The following is a 25,557-nucleotide window of genomic DNA, read 5'->3' as shown; positions in this document are numbered from 1 at the left end:
AATCTTCCTCTTTTTTCTTTTTCTCAGTAAATGGCTACCTGATTCATCTTTGGTGGAACCTTCCCTTGATTTTGTAGGCCTTCTATAGTAGGCTATGAATTATACAAGTAAAAAGTCAGTAACAACCTATGATTTGGGGAAAACTCTGAAGTAGAGTGACTTGAATCAAGTGATTGAAGAGTTAAATATTTTCTTTTGGTAATATAAATGGTATAAATTGTAATAACACTGTATTTCTATAGACTATAGTTTCTTTGGAAAATTTCTCTCTTTCCTCTGTATGTATTTAAAGTGCCCTATGCCTTTATGTCATTGTTTAGTTCGTGGGGAGATGTGGGTTCTTTTTCAAGGACAGAGAAAATGAGATCCTCAAGATGACAGAAAACATATTCAGTGCTTATTTCCCCCCAGAATCTGGAAGTGAGACCTCTATGAAAATGAATGAGTCCAGACTCAGACAAAAATCAATCTATACCAGAATGACACATTCTACATGTCGGATGATTTAAGACAACAACCAATCCCTTGAGAAATGCACTGATGTTAGGTTATTGCATTCCCTCAAATGGTTTCACACAGTTTGAAAGCAGGGATCTCTATTGTTGAATAAACAGATGTTGGGACACAAAAAATAGTTTCTCAGGAGCTGAGCCTTATTCTAGTATGAATGAAGATCATACTCTCCCACAGAGCATCATGGTTCTTGAACCTAGGCATCTTGGTTGCCAGAATATTTTAGCAGCATGAAGAAGGAGTGACTAATACATGCGTGGGTATTGGGAGAGACCTGGGAAGGTTTAGCCTCCACACCGGGAGACCCTGGGTTTCATACCACCACTTGGTTCCTGATTTGTTTTACCTTACGGTACGCACAGCTAGAATCTGGTCACTCCTGACTTCCTCCACAGCCACCACCCTGGCCTAAGTCACCACCATCTCTGGCCTAGATTTCTACAGTGCTTTCTAACAGAGGCTTTGCTCACATTCTTGCCCCCAATAGTCTATTCGTAGCACAATGGCCAGAGTTATTCTTTAAAATGTGACTCAAATCATATAATTTCTCAGAACTCCATTTCAATCAGAGTGAAAACCAAAGTTTTTCCAATGACCTACATAGCCTTTTACAATTTCACCTTCAATATCTTGTGAACCCACTCTCTTACTAATCTCCCTCTCATTCACTCTACTTCCATCATTTGGTCACTTACTATGACTTTCCTGCCCTCACCCCACCATTCTTACCTCACTCTATTTTTTCCTATAGTACTTATTATCTTCTAATGAATGAGTCTATTTATGTAAATGCCTTGAGAGAAGGGATTTTCACTTTGTTCATTTATGTCTACTGAGCACCTAGTTCTATGCCAGGCACATAGTAGTTACTAAGCATTTGTTGAGTGGATGAATGAATGAATGAGTTAACTTACTTTGAGTACACATTCTATGTAACGTGTACCTAAGCAAGAGATGATGAAGACAAGAAAGCAAATAAACCAGAATTATTCTGGAAGAGGTACTATGTCAGGATTCAAATTAGCGTCATGAATAGCTGGCTTAGCACTGATTATTAATTCATTCCTGTCAACCCTTAAGATGTGAAAAAATCTATTACATTCAAATAAAGGAGATGCTTTAGAAGGATGTTACTTCATTAATTCTACCATTGATGAATGAAACGTCAAGCTGAGTGCACATACAGCTAGAACATTTCTAATTTTGTATGTCTTAACTTTAAATATATATATATATATCTTTTCCAAGCAACATAAATTGTCTTCTCTTATAATTTCCTCAACTTAATTTCTCTTTTGTTGTACCTCTACTTAAAAACCAAAAACACAAAAAACAAAAGTAGTTTTATTTTCTTGCAGCTACTGAGCAGGAGGTTGGTGAAGGGCTGGTGTTAGCAGGGAGAAAAATTACTTTCTCCCTTGGAATCACAAGCTCCCAATCTGGCACTATTCTGCTTAGCTCTGATGCAGGCAGGCTTTTCCAAGGGAACAAAGCACCCACCGCCTTCACACTTCACATTATTATTTAATTATTCCATCCAAAATTCTCAAGAGGTAGAAGATTCATTCTTGAGAGAAAAGGAAATTTTAAAATGTGTTTTTACACAGTCGCTCTACAAGTTGGTGGCAGAGAGCTGAAAAAAGAAAAAAAAGAATATGGTAGCTCACGGTATTAAGTCTAAGATAAAGACAAAATGCTGATATAATCTGGAAGTACACTTGGATAACGAAGCACCTATCCTGACAGTTACAGATCATCTACCTATTCATTTATACGGTCTTCAAATACGGATCATTATCTGCTGATGATGTGATTATCTAGAAACTGTCCACATCAACATGCAATTTAATGAAGATTTGAGATGCACTCTGTGTCAGGCTCAGTGCTCAACTCTGGGGAATATAAATTTTAAAAATGGGAACTTGTTCCCTAGGGAATACTCCCATTTTTCAGCTAACAAATCCAATACTTGCTGACACTTTCACAATTTCATTTTCCCTTTCCACCTGCCACAAGCCCTAAATATTTTCGATTTAATAGTTATTAAAATTAAGTTGCAAACAAAGCTCACAGCCTATAATAGTAGAAACTTTAAGAAGAAATAAATGTTTATGATAATGCAAAACGCTGGATTTGATAGTTCAGATAGCTACACGTATTTAGATACCAGTTAGTCATCAGTTAACATAAGGTTTAAACTAAAAATATATCTAGGTTCTATCTTGTAATCATGGAGTTAAGTATCTTTCTATGTTTGTTTGCTTAAAAGGCCGATACATATGATATTGATTTTTTTTAATAGTGGCAGAATTCTAAGAAGTCCTCTAAGATCCTCATGCCCTACTGTCCTTGTCTTGTACAATCTCCAGGATCTGTGAATATTATGGCATATTCACTCCCATGATTAAGTTCTAGTATATGGCACATTTGCTTTTAAAAAAGAGATATTGTCTTCCACTGCAGATAAGTCCCTAAAAAGGACTGGGCTTTTCCTGGCAAGAGAGATTCAAAACAGCAGAGGGACACAAGGGAGAGTCTCCCTTGTGAAAAATGGTGGGGGGCATGCGGCAAGAAATGAGAATGGCCTCTAGGAGCTGAGAGAGGTACCTGGCTGATAGCTAGCAAGGAGATGGGCAACTCAGTCCTACAACCACAAGGAACTGAATCCTACCACAACCACATAAGCTTGAAAGAGTATCCTGAGTTCCAGGTATGAATGCAAGCCCAACCAACACACTGATTTAAATCTTGTGAGAAACAGAGCCAAGAGCTCAGCCATGCCATGCCCAAACTTCTGATCTGCAGAACTGTGTGCTAATAAATGGATTTTATTTTAAGCTGATGAATGTGTGGTGAGTTGTTAAGCAGCAATAGAAAATCAATATAAACAGTGTCAAACAATCTTGTGGAAATTTTAGGACAATACTTTTTCATGATATAGTGTTAGCATGCTTATTTTATTTATTTACTTACTTACTTACTTATTTATTTATTTATTTTTGGCTGCATTGTGTCTTTGTTGCTGCGCACAGGCTTTCTCTAGTTGTGGTGAGCAGGGGCTACTCTTTGTTGCAGTGTGCAGCCTTCTCATTGTGGTGGCCTCTCTTGTTGCAGAGCATGAGCTCTAGGCATGCAGGCTTCAGTAGTTGTGGCATGTGGGCTCAGTAGTTGTGGCTCGTGGGCTCTAGAGCACAGGCTCAGTAGTTGTGGCACATGGGCTTAGTTGCTCTGCGGCATGCAGGATCTTTCTGGACCAGGGCTCAAACCCGTGTCCCCTTAATTGGCAGGTGGATTCTTAACCACTGTGCCACCAGGGAAGTCCCAGCATGCTTATGATATAAACATGTTTTGTTCACTTAAACTGTGTTTGTCATAGCAGGTTGAGTTTACACATTAACATTGTGATAATTAATTTAGTCCTAATTAACTCAACCATTTAAAAAATCAATGTCATTACTCTTAGAATTAGGAACATAAGTAAAAATATCTTTGGCAACCAAAACAAATAACTGCAGAAAGTTAACTTTAAAATACAATTTAGAAATCTTAATTTTCCTTGATATTACACTTGATATTCTAACTCTATACTGGATCTCCCCCTTCATCCTTCCCCAAAAACCTTTTAATTTTTTATCTCATCTGTCTTCTGTTTCCTCGATCTTTCTCTTCCATTTCTTCCCTTTCCTTCTCTTCCCTTCTCTTCCTGCCTCTCTCCATTCACCCTTCTTTCCTGGATCTTCCCCATCATCATTTAAACATCTCATATAAGAAAAAATGAAAACAGGAAGAAAGAAGTGAAACCTCATGAGACCTCATTTCCCTCTCTGGCTCTTGCTCTTCATCCTCCCATTCACAGATGAGCAAGTTGGTTGATGATATTTGCTGCAGCCTCTATTTTTCCATTATCTAGTCACTCTTCAATTCATGACAGTCTAGCTTCCAAGCCCATCTCCTCACAGAAATGATTCTCACTGATTTCACTAAAGATCTCCACATTCTCCAACTAAGTGGGCCTCTTTCTTGTCTTACTTGACTTCTTAGCGTATTTTACCCTGATAACCAATCTTCCCTGCAACTCCTCATCTCTTCTTCTTCCACCTACATCCAACTCTTTCAACTGTCTATTTTCCTTTCCTACTTTTTACAGGCTCACTCTTAGGCTATTTTTTTTTTTCCATTCTCTTCAGTGATTTCGTACTAATACGCAGCTTATATTACCATCTATATTATAAAGGCTAAAGCATTTACCTTCAGTTTAGACTCCTCATTTGGGCTCTAGACACAAATTTCAAACATTTTTACTTCTACTTCTCAATGGTACCTCAATTACAAGCTTATGATCTTCAGTCCCAAAATCCCATTCCACTTTCTTCCCAAATTAGCTCTCTTCTGATGGCCAGCAATTTTATACTGGCTATTCCTTCTGCAAATAATTTTCTTTTCCCTTATCTTCCACATGATGGACTCCTTTTCATTCAGATTACTTTCTTTCACATCACACATGCTAACATAGCTACTTAGTCACACTCTCTATATAATACTATTCTGTTTTAATTACTGGTAATATTCCTTGCTATGTCATTTTCTTGTATATTTATGGTTTTTTTCCTCCCATGAGAACGTGGCCCATTTTTATCTTGGTTTCTATTTGTCCCCAGAATGTAGCATATAATAGGTACTTTATTAATGTTGCTTGAATGATTAAAGAAATTGCTCAAGTCACAAGGCCAAGTTATCCTTGAAATCTTTTCTCTTTCTACCATATCCAAACCACCACCAAATATCTATATTTTAACTTAAATATCTATCAGATCTATTCATTTCTCTCCACTTCTAATGCCACCCATGATCTCTGTGCATATCCAGTCTTGCTTTTAAATCTATACTCTTTTCAGCAATCTAAGGTTTCATTTTTGAAAACAAATATGGTCATGATACTGCCTGCTTAAATCATTCAGCAGCTTCCCATTTTTCCTAAGAAAATCATCAAAAGTCTTAAACTACAAAATGGAATTACTTAACCCTAACCATTCTTTCCAAACTCATTTAGTACTTTTTATTTCTGGTATTAAAAATACCAGTGTTCTTTCTCCCACTGCCATACTGATATTCAGTTGATCCACGCTTTGGTGGAGTCTGGCATCAAGGGTTTAAAAGATCCCCAAGGGATACTAATATGCAGCCAGTATTGAAAACCAGATTTCAATACTGGTTTCATAGATGAAAACACCTATCCCTTTTATCCACCTACTTTAACTATTTCATTTTCCAAATCTCAGTTCAAAGTTTATTTCTTTGACTTCACTTCTCCCTTTCCTTCTTGTCTTCCCTCATCCTCAAGATTAGATTACTGACCTCCTTATAAGCCATTCTAGCACCATTTGCTTCTCTTTTAGGTCACTTAACATGATTTGAATTTATAAAGGGTATTGTAAGGAAGGATTTTAGACTTTATATTAATAAGTAGAGATTGAAAATCACCTTGGATTAGAATAGCTTTATTTTGCAAAGCCACCTAAATATCCTCTTAGATATGCAAGTACTAGTCAAGTGGAAAGAGTATAACAAGATTTTTAAAAAAAAATTTGTAGCACTCTCCTTTGTTTGGGTTGGCAGAGTTTCTTAGAGATTTTTGTATCAAATTTCATTTGGCTTTTAGGGCCTTTCTGGAGGGAAGATATACAAATTCCCCAACTCTGCCACAAAACTAATATCATCTATTCTGCAGAATTGGGGTAGCCTTAACCCTTCCCATTGTCAAAAAAATAAGTCATTTATCTCTATGAGGAGGTAAATAGAAGGAAAGGGGAACTAGAGCCTGATAACTTGTATGAACACGATGGCTACAGTTTGTGGGGATGGTCATTCCAATGAAATGTGCAGCTGAGGTTGAATACCCTTTCTGGCCAGCTGTCCTGGCACTTTATTGAACTGTGGGGACCAAATCCTAATCATGTGAATGTGAACTTAAAAGAGCTGTAATTATGGAACCTAGAATGAAAAGCCATTTGTCCAGGAACAAAAGTAAACATGTGTACTTTTTTTCTAGAAAAAATAGAAAATAAAAAGGGACATGATGCTTTTTTTAAGAAAAATGGGAATCTTTGGGCAGTAACTGAAGAGTGGGAGCTCAAGAATGAATGGATTTCCCTTAAAAGCAAAACAAAACCCCTTTTGGATGAATAACATCCAGTATTATTCTTGGGAAAACTTGGAGGAGCGAGGGAGAGGAACACACACAAGAGAATCTGGACTTTCCACCAAGAAAACTAGGTGGAGACTGTGAGCCAAGTTACATCTCTTTTACAAGTAAACAATTGTCATGACTGACTCCTCCACAGACTGTATGTTCAGTGAAGGCAGGAGTGGAGTGTGGTCTGCTTAACTCACCTGATCTCCAACATCTTCATGGAATCTGTCAAAATTACTTGCTAAATTAAGAAATAATTATAAATACATGAGCAAAATAACTACCAGCATTATAATAGCAAGCATGTATAAACTGCTCTGGGAACAGATGACAATCAATCACTTGATTGATTCTGTTTGTATGGAGATTTTGAGAAATCACAAGGAAATTAAATTAATAAAAACCTATCACAAGACTTGAGTTCATAAGATTTTTTCAATAAATACTTCCCGAATGAATTAATCACTAATGATATGGATATTCTGGGTTAAAATTCCCAGAGGAAACACAACTAAAGGAGTCAGTAGAAACTGAGATCAGAATTCCACTTGCCCAATTCTGTAACACTAGGCAGTGTGTGAATAAATCCTTACCTCATAAAGAGTCAAGGCAGTGTATGGTTGTTATTTTATACATAGTAAAAGAGTTTTAATAAGTATAAATGGATTAGTTTTGCTAGGGCCACCTTGAGTTATAGTTCAGTATTTCCTATGGATGTTCCTCAGATAACTAATCACAAGAGATGTCCCGTGGTAACAAAAAAGTAGGGGTGGTTTCCAATATCATATAAAAATATGGGTGACCACTCTATTCCATTGATAAAGCTTATTAGCAAATTATCCAGATATTTAAGCAAATAAATCATCAAAGCTTTTGACCTTGTCAATCCACTTATTGGTAAAGTAGTTAAATCCAATCAGTGGTAATTTAGGGGTCCCTCAAATCCTTAATTTAATTTTTTTCTCTCAGTAAGGGAACAGTTGGCTAAATCACCAAATTGTAATACTAGGCACCTGAGTAAAAAATATGAGTTGGATCTAAATACACTGCAATTTAAGATATCCATAATACACTGTTAAACAACAGAATTGAAAAGCAGAATAGTAAGTATACCATGACTAATTTTATGTAAAAAATTTATATGTGTTTGTATATACATAGAAAGTATATTGAGGGACACTGAACAGGATAATTCAAGGTATTATTAGCAAGGCTACCAAAGGAGAAAAGGGTATGATTTGAGAGATGGTAGATGTGCACTTTGACTTTTTATTTTGTACATTGTTATACTTCTGATTTTTTACATTGTTTTTTTTCTTTCTGTAATGTTATAAATACATGTTTTTTAAAAACCCTAGAATGTTTAAAACAGCACGAGTGGTTATTTTTGGATAATAAGAGTGAGGGTTATGTGTTATATCCTTTCTATTTTTCATTTTTTTCCTAGTGAGCATTGTTACTTTTATTGTTTCACTTGAAAAAAAATAGCTTTCCTTAAAGAACACTTAAAAAAAGCATTTGAAGAAAGGACAGTTATGAGGGATAAAGAAGGGCTTTACATAATGATAAAAGGGCCATGTGTGGGTTAACGTGGTATATGGGAAATCTCTGTACCTTCCTCTCAATTTTACTACGATCCTTAAACTGCTCTAAAAAATACAGTCTTTTAAAAGCATAAAAGAAACAGGATTAAGAAGAAATAGTTCAAACTGAAGATGACACAAACAGATGGAAAGATATACCATACACTTGGATTGGAAGAATCAATATTGTCAAATGACTATACTACCCAAGGCAATCTACAGATTCAACGCAATCCCTATCAAATTACCAATGGCATTTTTCACAGAACTAGAACAAAATCTTAAAATTTGTGTGGAGATACAAAAGACCCCGAATAGACAAAGCAATCTTGAGAAAGAAAAATGGAGCTGGAGGAATCAGGCTCCTTGACTTAAGACTATACTACAAAGCTAGAATCATCAAAACAGTATGATACTGGCACAAAAACAGAAATATAGATCAACAGAACAGAATAGAAACCCAGAAATAAACCCACGCACCTATGGTCAATTAATCTATGACAAAGGAGGCAAGACTGTACAATGGAGGAAAGACATTCTCTCCAATAATAGTGCTGGGAAAACTGGACAGCTACATGTAAAATATGAAATTAGAAAATTCTTTAACACCGTACACAAAAATAAACTCAAAATGTATTAAAAATCTAAATGTAAGGCTGGACACTATAAAACTCTTAGAAGAAAACAGGCAGAACACCCTTTGACATAAATTGCAGCAATATCTTTTTTTGATCTGTTTCCTAGAGTAATGGAAATAAAAACAAAAATAAACAAATGGGACCTAAGTAAACTCAAAAGCTTTTGCACAGCAAAGGAACCCATAAATAAAACGAAAAGACAACCCACAGAATGGGAGAAAATATTTGCAAACAATGTGACTGACAAGGGATTAGTCTCCAAAATTTACAAACAGCTTGTGCAGCTCAATATCCAAAAAATGAACAACCCAAGCAAAAAATCGGCAGAAGACCTAAATAGACATTTCTACAGAGAAGATATACAGATGGCCAAGAGGCATATGAAAAGATGCTCATCATTGCTAAGTATTAGAGAAATGCAAATCAAAACTATGAGATATCACCTCACACCAGTCAGAATGGCCATCATCAAAAAATCTACAAATAATATAAATGTTGGATAGGGTGTGGTGAAACGGGAACCCTCCAACACTGTTGGTGGGAATGCAAATTGGTAGAGCCAGTATGGAGAACTGTATGGAGGTTCCTTAAAACAATAAAAATAGAGTTACCATATGATCCAGCAATCCCACTCCTGGGCATATATCCAGAGAAAAACATGGTTCAAAGGATACATGCACAAAAGAATAGATACATGTATATGTTTAACTGAATCACTTAATTACTTTGCTGTACACCTGAAACTATCAATAACATTGTTAATCAACTGTACTCCAATACAAAATAAAAATTTAAAAACAAAAAATATTAAAACCTAGACATTAACAGTTTGGCAAACTCTTTTCTTTCAACATTTTGTTTTTCTTTTCATAGAGTTTTGTACTTTATATAGAATCATTCCTTCTTTAATTTTTAAAATTGTAAAAATAGTTATGCCCTTTGAAAAATATTTAAATTTACAGAGACATGTAGAGTAAAAAAGGAATATATTTTAAAATAGTACTATACATATGCATTTCTTTTACATTTGGGAGATAATTGCTATACATTTTAAAAAGCCACGTGTTATACACTTTTATACTAAAACATAAACGATCATATCTCTTCCAGCATATTATACCACATAGCTAACCTCCTTAAAGCACATACCTCCTTTTCTAACATCAAGCCTTCTGCTCTGAGGTTCTTTTCAAATGTGTTTCTTTTGTCATATTGTATATTTGACTTTCTATAAACCAGGATGTAATCAATCCGCTTTTTGCCATCTTTGAATAGAAGTCCACTGGATGCTATGTAATTCATGTCATTCTGCAAGTAAAGCAAGGGTTGTTAATAGCGTGGGTTAGATAAGCACACACATTTTGCTTTCAGTCACTTCCGTTTGAATATTGGCAATCCAATATAAAAATGTGTTTTTTACATTCCAATTGTGAGATAAGAAAAGATCATTTTAAAAGTCTGCCATCTACAGTAGGAGACAAGCTAGCAAGTGACGTTCTAGGATTTGAAATTAGGCAGTCTGACACCAGAACATGGATTCTCTGATGTTAGCATCAAAATGTGTATGTTTTATTCAATAAGACCCTGTAAAAATAATCGCCAACATACATTGAATATTTGCTCAAAATCAGGCCCAGACATAAATGTTTTACATATTTTAGTATTCAAACTTTCATTTTGAAGATAAAGACAACAAGGTTTAAACAACATAAGCATTGAGAACCGAAATTAACATAATTTCCTACATGAAATAATACTCATATAAGACATTATTTTCCTAAACTTATGTTCAACAATACCAAACCAAACAATTCCTGGGCTGCTTGTTCCAAGAAATACTTGCTCCCAGAATATAAGACTATGATCCAACTAAAACAGCCTACTTATTAAGACTAATTGCATGCTTATTAAGACTTCTTTAAGGTCCTCCCCTTGCTCTGTCCACCTACCCCAGCTGTTTTTCACAGACTCCGACCAATTTTCAACCAACTTCCTCCCTTGCAAGATTTACCTTAAAATCCCCCAGTCCAGGTCCTAGAACCCTCTGAAAACTCTTCCCTAACTTCATCTTTTTAAAACACTACTAAGACTACCCAGATGGTATCCTTACTTGCTGTAACTTTAATAAAATTAGTTTTTATGATCAACTGATTTTCACGATGGTCTTTTTTGGGGGGCTGGCACTTTGCCAGCATTACTTGAATTCAAGTTTGACTCCCGGTCCATGTTCTTAACTATTATATACATTATCCTTCTTTCTCCACATTTTCCATCAAGCTATTTAAATATCTGTACCAACTCTCTATTCCATTTTTCCCCTTACAGGCATTCTTGAGATTCAAAAATATCTTAACATTTGGAGAGCTATCTGATAATTTCAGACAAAGGCATCTCCAACTTCTTTGGAGGAGCCTACTTGGGACATACATGCAGCTTGAGGTCAAAAAGTGAGGACCAGAGTAACCTGGTGGCCAAGGAGTCATCCAGGTGAAGCAACAAAAAAGATATCTGAGTGACTGTCATCCTATAGGGACAGGTTAGGCTGCTCAGGAGCTGTCTTTTTAGAGAGAATATGTTCATGTGTGTGAATTCGGGGGTATTAGAAACTCCCACGTTCAAGGACAAGAAGGTTTGCATAGCCTTTTCTTCAATGAATGAAAAGATTTTGAGATTCCCAGGATTATTTTATTGGATACTATAAAGTGACTAACAACTCCAGCAGAGTCATCAAGGCCTTGTAGTTGCATAATAATGATGATAATAATAGCTATCACTAACTGATCACTTACTATAGTGCCAGGCAGTGTGCCAAGTGCTTTATTCTCATAATTCTTTAAGGTAGATATTGATATGAGTACCAGAAGACAAAGAGGTTAAGTGACATCCCAGATGTCATGGAAACGGCAATAGTGAAACTAGAACTCTCACCTATTTGATGGTGGTCTTGACAACTATATTGAAAAAGAAAGGAAGCATATATAAGTGCAGATTACTAGGTCTGGGGCTTGAGCAGTAATAGAAGGCTAACTGGCCAAAAGGCCATTTACAGGTCCTATAGGATGGAGACACTGAGAATTTATGGCCAGAGAAGACATAATTAACTTCAGACTTTAGAGTGCTTTTGCCTCCACCACTCCAGAGGTTTCTTTGGCCAGTGTTACCAATGACATACTCATTGATGTATCCCATTAATCAATTTTCTATCCTCTTCTTTACCTTTCAGTAGTTGAATCACTCACTCCACCTTGAAATACGTTTTTTTCCTTTGCACTCCCAAGACATCTCATTTATTTGGATTTTTTCCTACTTAAATGGTTCCTTATTCTCAGCTTTTGATTATTTCTCTCTTCCTCTGATTTGTTAAAGCAACAGTCATTGATTCCCTTGCCTTCTTTATCTGCATTCCCTTCCTTGTGATTTCATTCAGTCTCATGGTTTTAAATAACAATCCATATGTTGACTACATAATTAATATCCATAGGCTTGTGTATCCAACTGCCCTCCTGATTTCTTCACTTGGATGTCTAATGGACATCTCAGAGTTGACTGTCCAAAATGGAATTCCTTATTTTATCCAAGCAGATGTTTCCCAAAACCCTCTTTATTCTGATTGGTTACAAATCTATCCTTTAAACTGCTCAGATCAAAAATGTCGAGTCATCTTTATTTCCTCTCTTTTCACCCATCTAATATTCAGATCATCAGAAAATTCTTCAAAATATATATAGAATCTGACCACTTTCTAACACCTTCATTACTACTCTTTTCTAAGATATATCACATATTGACTACATTATTATAATAGTCTGACTCATCTCCTAGCTTCTATCTTTGCTCCTCTAAAGTCTGTTCTCAACATGACAGTTAAGACACTTGAGTGATCCTCTGCATTTTAAATGACATTATGTAACTCCTCTCTTCAAGACCCTCCAGCTGCTTTCCATGATATTCCATTCTTGATCCTACTTTTCCTAATCTATTTTCCTTAGCAACTGTTAAATTCCCACATGTTATATAACACTAAATAATTTATTTATTAATTATCTTTTGTTTACTGTCTACCTTATGCTATTGGAATATAAATTTTACAAAGATGATAAATTTTTACTGTTTTGTTCACAGAGTATTTCAAACATCTAACCCAGGGCCAGACACATAGTAAGCATTAATAGATATTTATGGGAAGAAGGAGGGAAGGAAAGAAGGGAAAGGAAAGAAGGGAATAACCCATAGTTGTGTGTATCCAGGTAGGAATAACCTCAAAAACATAAGGCCATTAAAATATCATGTGGTCATTTCTCATCCTCTCCCCTCCAACATTAACACAAATCAAATTATAATCAAATAAGACGAATGATCACAAAATTGTAGCAGAACTGCAATAGCCATGGCTTTCCCTTTGTTTTATACTATGACCCACTGCCTCCAGGCATCTCTATGGTAATGTAAACAAAGATTGAGCTAAAATAAGATTATATAAAATTTTTCCTCTGCATTTTCTTTTTCTTAAAGTGTACCACCCTCTTAATACCAGTCCAGTATTAAGTATCACCTGAATCTTAAATTAATAATAACATATTTAATCCCAGGTGAAGGTAAAATCCTTCAATGAGAAGACCTAGAAATCACATGACTGGTTGGTAGGAAAACTATGAGAAGATAAGATAGTTTTAAAATATTTTATGTGCTTTCCCTATTTTAAGAGTAGCATGGACTGAAAGTAGAACCCTGATAGGTATTGTTATCTGTTACTCTAAGATTAAGCAAAATAAGTGTTAAACTCTCCCAGAGAAGCACCTGCCTAACTATTTAAAAAACAAAAACCAAAAAACCTACATCTTTTTATAAGTGACCTTAGGTATTATTCACAGGTTTTGTCTCTGTGTAAACATGTTCACAAACTCTATTAACTAGCATTCTAATTTAGTATCTAATTATTTTATCATTCTAAATTATGAATAATGAGTTTTACCAGTTTATCAGGCAAAAAGAAAAGCAGTTTTCAAAATGGTAATAAAGAAGCATGGCAAGATTTGGAAATCTCTTCTGAATTACGTATAAAGAACATAATATAGGTTCTACATAATTTTAAGGTTAAGAATATTACATTTTATTTTAATACATATTTGGCAACCATTAACCAAGATGTTGATTAACCCACGTTCAAATCTGTTGCCTAAAAGCAGAATTGATGGGAAATTTATTATCTAGACAGCAAAAGAACCACCTCTTTTTTTGATATAATAACGGTTGTTCAAACATGAAATCAAGACTCATCTGGGGCTTCCCTGGTGGCGCAGTGGTTGAGAATCCGCCTGCCAGTGCAGGGGACACGGGTTCGAGCCCTGGTCTGGGAGGATCCCACATGCCACGGAGCAACTGGGCCCGTGAGCCACAACTGCTGAGCCTGCGTGTCTGGAGCCTGTGCTCCGCAACGGGAGAGGCCGCGATGGTGAGAGGCCCGCGCACTGCAATGAAGAGTGGCCCCCACTTGCCACAGCTGGAGAAAGCCCTCGCACAGAAACGAAGACCCAACACAGCCAAAAATAAATAAATAAATAAATAAATAAATTTAAAATTACCTTTCTCTTCTTTTAAAAAAAAAAAAAAAAAAAAAAAGACTCATCTGGAACAGTGAATTGTTTTCCAGTTACAATGTGGAATGCATTCCATTTTACACCAGGTTTTTCATGTTTATTGTTCCCAGAAGACAGAATAAAACTAGCTTTTCTCAGAGAAGCTGGGATGCAGATTATCCATCAGGTTCCTAATCTTTCAACAGCTTTGAAAACCACTTAATTATTTAAGGCATTGTAAGCACAGAGACTTTCAGAAAAGCTTGTCTTCCTAAAGAATATATTGAGAATACCCAAGTTAAGGCTCAGGTTTGCAAAGATTTTAGACCATTTGCAAAACTGCAATAGAAGTCTGCCTATTTGCATGAGAATGCCTTTTAGGGTATTCTTCAAATAAAATTATGGCAGTAAGTGCTTGTTTGTGAGATGCATATTTTTTCTAGCATATTCTTCTCAATCTAACAAGAACACCTAATGAACACCAAATGTGTGCTAGGTGCTGTGCTAAACTCCAGGGATAAAAATAAGTAGACACTGAATATTTTCAGAGATTTTAGCATACATATGGAGTGATAGGCCTGCAAATGTTTAGTTACATTGCTGCCTTACATGTGCAGTAATAGAGATCTGAGTTACAGAGTTGAAGAATGTCAGGGTATAGCCAGAGGAAACCTGATTAATGGGTATCGGAAGCCATCAAGGGTCATATTATCTAGGTGAATTTACCACAGTCCTTCCTCAGGCCACTGCAAAATTAGATCTTGTCACTAATCTGCAAGTGATTGCTGATTATCTGTTAACCATATCTTTGAGGTAGTAAAACGCAGTATGACACAGTTAAGGTATTGAGGTCTGGATCAGACAGAGTTGGGTTTTAATTAACTGTGTCCTTAGACATGTAATTTAACTTCATTGCTCAGCCTCAATTCCTGTAGCTTTGAAGTGAAGATAATAATATTATCAACATTGTAAGATTGTTGTTATGACTAAATGAGATAATGCATACAGAGCATTCTCAATGTAATCTGACTCACTTTACAAGACTTAAGAAAAAGTTAGCTATTATCACAAGAAAACAAGGTAAAAAATGTATGCAATGCATTAATTCCTGTTGGAATTTTTCTTGTTTTCTAATGATCCAAATGACACCTTTCACATTTTGGAATGTTATCTTTCTCAGGACAAAGACAGATAGAAACATAGAAAAATAAGCCAAAGGATGCCAGTGTGAATATGGAATTAGAGCAAAGGAAAGCAGATATGCTTTATATATACTTATGAAACATGATTTATTACAAAATAAAAAGTGCAACAAACAGAAGCATAACAATTATTATAAGACAAACACTTTTATAACTACTACCTAAGTCATGAAACACCAGATGCCCCCCTTTTATCCTTTCTCTCAATCATGATGCCCTCTGCACCTCTCTCCCCCAAGGTAATCATAATCCTGTCATTTATGGTACTATTTTCCCACTTTTCTTCAGTTTTATCACCAAAGGATATATCCTTCAACATTATATTTGAGTTCTGTCCTTTTCAAACTTTATGTAAATGCGAATATATAATGAGTAATCTATTGTGTCTGGCTTCTTTCATATAATATAATGGGTGTGAAATCCATCCCTGATTTTCATATATTTGTAGTTTATTTTTTCACTGTTATAATATATTACCCTAAGAATACAACAAAACTTATTTATGCTTTCTACCAATGATGGATATTTGGGCTGTTTCTAGTCTTAATTATTACAAATAAAGCTAAAATAGGCATTCATGTGTATATCTTGTAATACAACTGTCCACACATTTCTATCAAGTATGTACCTAAGAGAAAAACTGCTGATTCACAGGGAATGCTTGTTTTCAACTTTAGTAGATAATGCTAAACTACTTTCTAAACCAATTTAAATCTCTACCAGTAGTATTTACCCCTGCTTTATAACTTTTTCCCAGTCTTTTGGAAATAATAATTATTACTATTTTTTTTAGACATCCTGGTCTATTCTTAAAAATTGGACTTATTTTCCATAATATGTGGAAATGAGAAGAAAACACTCTTGTCAGTATGCAAGAGTCTCAGGTGCTACTAGTATCTACTCCTACCCACAACACTACGTTTATCCAAATTTCGGTGTTTGGAATGCAACAAATTATTGCCATGCCCATTTACCGGGTATTTCTGTTTTTGTTTGGATTTAGAGAGAGAGGCACAGATGCGGACGGGCAGAGGAAGCAGGGCATGACTCTGGCCCATTCAAAAGACTGCACCTGTTGAGAAGGGTAGCAGATGCTTAGTTTCCTAGAGTGTGTGGCCACTGCAACCCCAAATTAAGGATAGACCATGGGCTAGGTTGTCCCAAGTCTCCTCTGTAATTTCGGTGCCATTAGTCTGGTTTCAGTTAATAAGGCCAAGTGTCTGTTCCAGGCTTGTGTTTCTTAATCCTATCCTACAAATCTTCAAAATAATGAAAATCTTTTTCATTAGTTTCCAGTGGTGGTGTTTGCTCTCGTGTTTCTGTAGCCTTTTTTGGCAGTCTCTAATGGAAAACTAGGAGACGGCAGTCCAGACACTGTGATTCTGATGCCATGCTTTACTCAGAAGTTCTAGCTTTACACTCCTTAATTAGAGAAACAGCCAAGCAGTCTTTATATGTAACTGTAATTTATTTCAGAGTAAAACCATTCCTCATAATAGCTCTTGTTATTGGCCTTACCTGTTAACAGAGAAAAAAAAAAAAAGGTTTTTTATATTTTTTTCATTTCAGACAAATGAAAAGCAGTTTTGTCAAGAAAAATCACATATTTACAACAACAAAAAACATCCCTATTAAAAAAAACGAATTAACAGGAAGCACAGCTTACACTATGGTTCAAAAGAAATTCCACACATAGATGTAAATTCAGTAAGTGCTACTGGATTAATTAAAATTCTGGCTCTTCTATCAGAGAAAGTTTTAATTTTAAAGTGGTACTTATAGAAGAAAAATGTTTTAATTTTCTGAGTTTCCTGGGGGATAAAAAATATATTAATACAGACATATACATTTATATATATATATATTTTTTTTTTTTTTTTTAATGCACCGACCTTAACTTAAAATGTGCCAGAAATGTTACTACTATTCAAACGTTTCTATGCAAATCTTCTCTAATTATGAGTCTGAGGAATCTCAAAAAATCTGACCTCAGTGTTACACAGTGTGGTTTCACTACTGGTCAAAACCTGGCCAGGCTCGTCTTACCACCTCCTTAACAGAAAGTCAATCCCACCTCTAATCCAGGCAGCCATCAGAAATATACAAACCTCTATTTCGGTAACTCTGGAGTACTCTAATCAGATGGCAGAGTCTCTAACTGATTGCATTCCAGCTCCTATTATTTACAGTCTGGCAGAGATTTAAGAAAATAACAACTAATGAACATTTAAAGAAATAATAATACTAATATAAGCTAAGCAGAAAACAAGTACTCCTCTACACACTCTGCATATATTAACACATTTCATGCTCACAGAAACTGAGAGATAACTACTGTTTTTCCCATATCACAGATGTTAAAATTGAGGCAGACTTTAAAATGGATGGAAAGGTCTTTTCATTCTCTGTATTCTCAACTATTGCTGAGATAGGAAACCAAGGGCACTGGAAAGCATCATACGTTTTATATCACTGTTATAATTACCACCATTGATGTTGTCACTTATGGAAATAGAGAATTTTTAATAATTTTAATTAAAGAACTAAAAGAATAACTCATTTGCTGAATTAGCTTTCTAACCTTGTACTATTAGGATTTGAGATATCTATATCTAACGATAGATTGACTCGATAGTCATAACGATAGCTAACATTTATCAAAGCTTTTCTATAAGCCAAGAATTTAGCCAAGCACTTATATATACCAACTAATTTAATCCTTATAAGAACCCAATATGGCAGTTTTATCATTAGCCCAGTTACGTGTATAAGGCAACAGTGTCCAAGGTCAGTGAGTCAGCCAGCTGTAGTGTGGATTAGAATCCAGGCAGGCTGAGATGAAGTGCCGGCTCTTAAGCACTGCATTTTATAATCCCTCTCTGCTCAGCGAGATGCTATTCCTATTTTCATTTTACTTTCTTCACCCCGACTCTTGTTCTGTATTGCGTGTGTATATCTCATAATTATGGCATGCTACTGATTAAAAATCATTATTAACCATGGAATTCAATCAATTTATAACTAATAAGGTATTAATTTCATTAACCCCCAGAGATAGCTTGTGATATCTTGGCAGCTGGGCCTCCATAATATGATCGGCTTAGTATTTAGCAAGCTGTGTCACACTGACTTTGAAAAAAAATGTTTTAAGATTCACAAGACAGTACATCACTCAAGGAACCCAAAGGGTGCCTTGTCACCCAACCACAGAAGGCTCCCTCTGAGGCCTGGCAGATAACAGTATACATGGAGCTTAGGGCATGGAAGAGAGAGATGTTGCTGACTGTTCTTTCAGAGCCAGAGCTAGGGCAACAAGGTGAGCTGAAAGCAGGATTCAGAAATCAGTCATAAGCTTCTTCTCTAGTGGCAGTCTAAGAGCCACTTGTCCCATTTGGGATTCCCATGGGGAGTCTCTTCATCTCCCTTTCACTTGAGACTTAGTGGATACACAAGATGTGTGGCTCTGTGTAACCCCCAGATTAAGGAATGAGGTTTGGGAGAAGCAGTCAGTGCCTCTTCTTTCTCACTGCTCATGCTTCTTGGGAAAATAGGGAAGGAAACAAGCCACTGCCTTCTACCCTGACCTAGAGGGAGGTGCACATGGATTCAGCAGCCTTGCCTGCCCACAGCATAATGTAATTGGTGGGACAAAGCTGTTTGCTCCAAATGGTAGCTTCAATAACAAAGCACCCTAAAAATTCTGGACCTTACTCTAATCTTGACCTGGATCTAATTTTAGAGTCTCACTCTCCCAGGGAGAGGACTTCTAGAGGAAGAGAGTCACTTGGGGAAAAGATAGGACTAAAGATTCCTGTTTTTCTTATTTCTTGATAACTTCACAGGGTTCAGAGTTTCATAGTTTGTTTTTAAATCATACCAATCTTTTCAGCTTTAGAAGTGACTGAGTTGCCAAGTGAAAGAAGCCAGTTTGAAAGGCAACATATTGTATGATTCCAACTATATGACATTCTGGAAAAGGCAAAAAACTATGAGGACAGTAAAAAGATCAGGGGTTGCCAGGGGTTAGGAGGATTTTTAGGGCAGTGAAACGGCTCTGAATGATACTATAATGATGGATACATATCATCATAAATTTGTGTTAACTCAGAGATTGTACAACAGCAAGAGTGAACACTAATGTAAACTACAGACTTTGGGTGATTATGATGTGTTAATGTGGGTTCATCAATTGTAACAAATGTACACTCTGGCGGGGATGTTGCTAATGGGTGAGGCTATGTGTGAGTGGGGGCAGAGAGTATACGGGAAATCTCTGACTTTTTGCTCAATTTTTCTGAGAACCTAAAACTGCTTTTAAAAAGAAAATTTTTTTGAAAGTTTTTTTTAAAAGACCGAGTTAAATGTCATATACCTTACAAGCTACTCTATGTCTCTTATTGCCACTTTCCTAGCAATATTAAATTTACATCTTGGGGAAAAAAGAGACATCTTCAAGTAAAAAAGTAAAAACTGAAGGACTTTGTTTCTTTTCATTTTGCTGCATGATCCTTTTTCTCTAATAAGACAATGTATTTGCTCAAGAAATATTTACTTTACAATGTTTATATACATGTATATTTATTTATTTATCTACTAGGTGCTAAGGATGCTTGTAGGCTCTGAGAATACAGCAATGAACAAGGCAACATGAGGTATATCCTCCTGTAAGGAAGTTATAGTAAAGGAATAAATACATGATATAATCCAGATAGTGCCAAGTACTATGCAAAAATAAGTCTGGTGTTTTGGAGGAACGTCAGTAAAGACCACTTTAATGGACAGAAATAATGATGTAGGGTTTGCAGTTGGGGCAATAAGATTCAAGTTACAGAGAGCAGTCAAATTCATTTTTCTATAAAAGGAATAGTTCAATAGTTCACATAATTATTGTGAAGGGATGATTAAGTAATAAGGCAATGTGCATAAGTAGGATGATCTCTTGTTCATTTTAACACCCCATCCTTACACATAGGATACAATAAATATGTTAAATGAGAGAATGCATAAATGACAGGAGTAAAAATTACATAAAATATTATAAACTTACTTATTATTACTACTACTATTACAATTATGTGATGTTATTATTTACTCTACTCAATATTATTACCATTATTCTACTCAATATTATTATTAAGTAGAAATATAGAGGAGAGGGAGAAAGTTCTGAAGAGGGGGCCCTTTGTGTAGCCAGGGAAGTAAATAAGTACAAAAGAAAAGTGATTTTTGAAAATATCACTTCTTAAACTAAAGAGATTCATGAGATTAGGCCATTATATTTTTGTCAAGCCAAATACTTGGAATTGTGCTGATAGAGCATCTTGTTGACTAAATTTTTATTGAATTAATTCAATGAATGCTTATGAATTATACAAAATTAATTTACTCAAAACTTCATATCTGTTTTGGTCAGTCAGAAAAGGATATTGTTGATTATATTTCCCTGGCCTGCTGACAAGCACCTGCTGGTATATTTCAGTTTCAATTTGGTCCATTAATGGTATACCAAAAATTCATTGATGAGGTTGCATTTTAATGTATCAGAATAGCAGATTTTATGGTAAGTGTATGAGTTATCTATTGTTGCATTAAAAACTTAATACAAACTTAGGAGCTAAAAACAATGTAGATATATTATCTTACATATCTGTGGGTCAGGAGTTCAGGCATGGCTCAGTGGGTCTTTGGGTCAGGGCCACCCAAAACTGCAATCAAGGTGTCAGCAAAGCTGTAATCTCATCTTTAGACTTGACTAGGGAGAATCCACTTCTAAGATAACTCAGGTTCTTAGTAGAATTCATTTCCTTGTGGCTAAGGAATGAGTATCTGACTTCTTTCTGGCTGTTAGCTGGAGGTCATTCTCAGCTTCTAGTAGCTTCTTACTGTTCCTTGACATGTGGGCATTCCCAATATGGCAGCTTACTTCATCAAACACACAAGAAAAGTCTCCAGAGTGAGCTGGAGAGCAAGACAGAGTCTTATGTAATGTGACATAATCACAGAAGGAACATATCTCTTTTGCCTTATTCTAGTATTTAGAAGCAAGTACATAGGGGAGAGGATTATACAAGAAAGTAAACACCAAGAGGTAAAGATGATTCAGGCCATCCTAGAGGCTGTCTGTCACAGTAAAGTTTATGAATTAGATAAAAGTTAAAGATCTGGTTTAAAAGATTAAAAGGTTGGGCTTCCCTGGCGGCGCAGTGGTTGAGAATCTGCCTGCCAATGCAGAGGACACGGGTTCGAGCCCTGGTCTGGGAAGATCCCACATGCCGCGGAGCAATTGGGCCCGTGAGCCACAATTACTGAGCCTGCGCATCTGGAGCCTGTGCTCCGCAAGAAGAGAGGCCGCGATAGTGAGGCCCGCACACCGCGATGAAGAGTGGCTCCCACTTGCCACAACTAGAGAAAGCCCTCGCACAGAAACGAAGACCCAACACAGCCAAAAATAAATAAATAAATAATTTAAATTTAAAAAAAAAAAAAAAAATACAAGGTGTCCAGTTAGGTTTGATTAAAAAAAAAAAAAAAAAAAAGATTAAAAGGTTGATTTTTAAAAGTAATCTTATGAAATACTATACAAGGGAAGGAAAGTTTATGGTCTCATTCACCAAACTCCTCAGTGGAACAACTGAGGGATAATATATCAGTTTAGGAAATGTCAGGAGGAAATAAAAAATATAAAAATAAGGAAATGAAAGAATTTAGATTTTACTCATGGTTCTATGCCTGCATAGAATGTCTTCAGACAATTGTGTTTTCCTCTCGGTTGCTCAATTCCTCTACCAAGAATCAAAGAGTGGGTGCAAAACAAGTGAGGGTTCCTATAGCTCTGACATTCATGATGCTCTTCTTTTTTCCAAATATTTCTCCAAGAGGCTGTTTTTTAAAGATCACTCAGGTTTTTCAACTAACTTTGTCTAGGGTTTTTATTTCCCTTCAGAATAATGCTCACATAAATATCTGGCAGCTGAATTCACTCACTGAAGTGAGCCAAAGGTCTTTTCAGGGAAAATCGTATATGACAATTGAGCTCTGTTTTACTTCTGCCTCAGTAAGCATCTTTAACATCATGAAGGAGAAAACAGGAGACAAAGGCTGCTCTTATTCCAAAATAAAAAGCAGTATCTTATCAGTGTTATCAAATTTCACAAATCAGCTGTAATACAAAACACATACTTTGGAATGTAGCACTCTTTTTTGACCACTGAAATAAAGTCTGAAGGGGAAAATGCAGAGATGTAAAAGTCTCCTAAGAAAATCTAGCACCAATTTTCAGAAACAGGGCATAAAAATAGAAAAGCAGGGCTGTGATTCCAGCAACATGGCAAACAACATAATTTCAAAATCCTCATGCAATAAAAAACCTAGAAATGATAGATAAAATAAAACATACATCTTTTGAAATTCATAGAGGAATTAGCAGGAAAGCAGTAAAACTCTAGCTTCCAGGTAGAAAAAAAAGGTAGAAAACCGTAACACACGCTGGCAAGTCTAGAGTGTGGCTACTCTGGGTAAGATCTAGAAATTAATAACAAAAATAACAATAGTGGGAAAAAATTTATACATTAAAAAATAAAACATCTAAATAACTAATAAACTAAAAAAATAAAATTCTATGAAAGCTAGAAAATATTGAAAGTGAAAATATGGTCTATTTAATAAGTGATGCTGATTCAGATGAATTGGATATCCATATGAAAAAGATTAATTTGACTCCGACTTTAGGCTTGATAGACTTTTTAGAACTGATATTCTAGTCAATTCAATTGATATTCTAGTCAAATATCAATTCTAGTCCAGAAATAACCCATAAATTTATGGTCAATTGACTTTCAACAACAGTTCCAAGGCAATTCAATGGGAAATACGAATGGTCTTTTCAAAAAATGGTGCTAGGGCAACTGTATATCCATGTGCAAAAGAAGCTGGACCCCTATCTTAAATCATACACAAAAATTAACTCAAAATGGAACACAGATCTAAATGTAATAATAAAACTATAAAATTATTAGACTAAAAACATATGAGTAAATGTTTGGGACCTTGGGTTTATAGGTTATGATTTCTTAGATACAACACCAAGAGCACAAGTGACAAACAAAATATAAATAGGACTATATCAAAATTAAACACTTTTGTGCTGCAAAATAATTCCATCAAGAAAGTGAAAGGCAAACCACAGAATGAAAAAAATATTTGAAAAACCATATATCTGATAGGGTACTTGTATTCATAGAATATAAATAACTCAACAATTAAAAACACAAATAACCCACTTAAAAATGGGTAAAAGTTTTGAACAGAGATTTGTTCAAGAAGATACACAAATGGCCATATAAACATTCAAGGATTTTCAGCATAATGAAAGTTACAGAGAAATGCAAATAAAAACCATAGTGAGATACCATTTTTTACCCATTATGATGGCTATAATCAGAAAGACAAAAATTATACCAGTATTGGCAAGGATATGGAGAAACTGGAACCCTTTTACGTTGCTGGTGGGGATGTAAAATAGTGGAGAAGCTTTGGAAAACAGTTTGACAATTACTCCTAATGTTAAACATAGAGTTACCAAATCATCAATTTCATTCCTAGGTATACACCCAGGAAAATGAAAACACACATCCATACAAAACCTTGTACAGAAACATTCAGAGCAGCATTATTCAAAATAGTGAAAAAGAAGAAACAATGCAGTGTCTACTGGATGAATACATAAATAAAATGTGCTATTACCCATATAATGAAATATTATCCAGCATTAAATAGGAATTAAATATTGACACATGCTACAACATAGATCAACCTTGAAAATATTATACAAAGTGAAAGAAGCTAGTACAAAAGACCATATATCATATGATTCTATTAATATGAAATTCAATAGTAGGCAAATATATACAGAGTATCAACTAATCATTTCCTAGGATTGGAGGAGTGGGAGAATGGAGAGTAACTGCTAACAGGTACAGGTTTTTTTGGGGGGAGACAAAATATTTTAAAATAATATTATGGTGATGATTACACAACCCCTATGAACATACTAAAAACAGTAAACTGTACACTTTAAATGGGCCATGAATTGTATGGTATGTGAATTTTATCTCAGTAAAGCACTAAAAATCAGTTACAGATGGATTATTCACTGTGAACTACATAAGAATATAGCTTTTAGAAGCTAACATAGGAACTCAGAGTAGGCGAATATTTCTAAAACAGGACGGAAAAAGAAAAAGATGGATACATTTGCCTACATTACATGTAAAAGCATCTGTTCCTCACAGGCAGACTCAGTATTGTAAAAATACCCATTATCTCACATTCATCTATAAAGCTGATATCATTCAAATGAAGATCTCAACAGTTTTGTGTGTATGTACATAACTTAACAAGCTAATCCTCATATGGAAGATCAAAGCGTCTTTGATAGGAAAAGATAGTGAGGAATTGTTATGTTAAGTTCAGGACAGCAGAAATTAGAAGTGGAGAGGTAAATTGCATACCTGAGCACTTAAGTTGCTTTTGCCCTCAAGGACATTTGCAGATCTTACAAGTGTGGGCTTCCATATTAGCACTGTTCTGTGTGCTGGGTGCCAGGGATACAATGGTGAATGGGCCACACAGCCCAATCTGCCGAGATATTTTTAGGACACCTTAGTAGTAAGTGTACTTAAAATATTAAGATACTCCCTTCTTTTGGCTCTGAATTCATAGCAGATGAAGGGCAGGGAGATGCTAAAAAGAATGGGAAGCTCAACACAAAGAGGTCAAATCATGCAAGGCCGGAATGAATTCATGCGCAGTTTTGCAAATGCCAAAGTAAAAATGTCAAGTCAAAAGGTAGAAATG

At 35.5% G+C, this 25,557-nt stretch overlaps 1 protein-coding gene across 2 annotated transcripts in view; it reads right to left on the bottom strand.

The window, feature by feature from the left end:
* The window catches only part of ANO3 (anoctamin 3), a 433,470-nt gene that overhangs the window by 110,307 nt on the left and 297,606 nt on the right, over window positions 1-25,557 (bottom strand). For both annotated transcript variants that reach the window (XM_082476760.1, XM_082476761.1), the window contains exon 5: window positions 10,074-10,232. In XM_082476760.1, coding sequence (XP_082332886.1) covers window positions 10,074-10,232 — 159 coding nt within the window. The remainder of the gene's footprint in view (window positions 1-10,073; window positions 10,233-25,557) is intronic.

The sequence above is a fragment of the Balaenoptera physalus genome (genome assembly GCF_965194825.1).
Source record: "Balaenoptera physalus genome assembly, chromosome: 10".
Classification (NCBI taxonomy): domain Eukaryota; kingdom Metazoa; phylum Chordata; class Mammalia; order Artiodactyla; family Balaenopteridae; genus Balaenoptera; species Balaenoptera physalus.
Note: the sequence above shows the minus strand (reverse complement) of the source record. Positions and strands in the feature narration are given on the sequence as shown.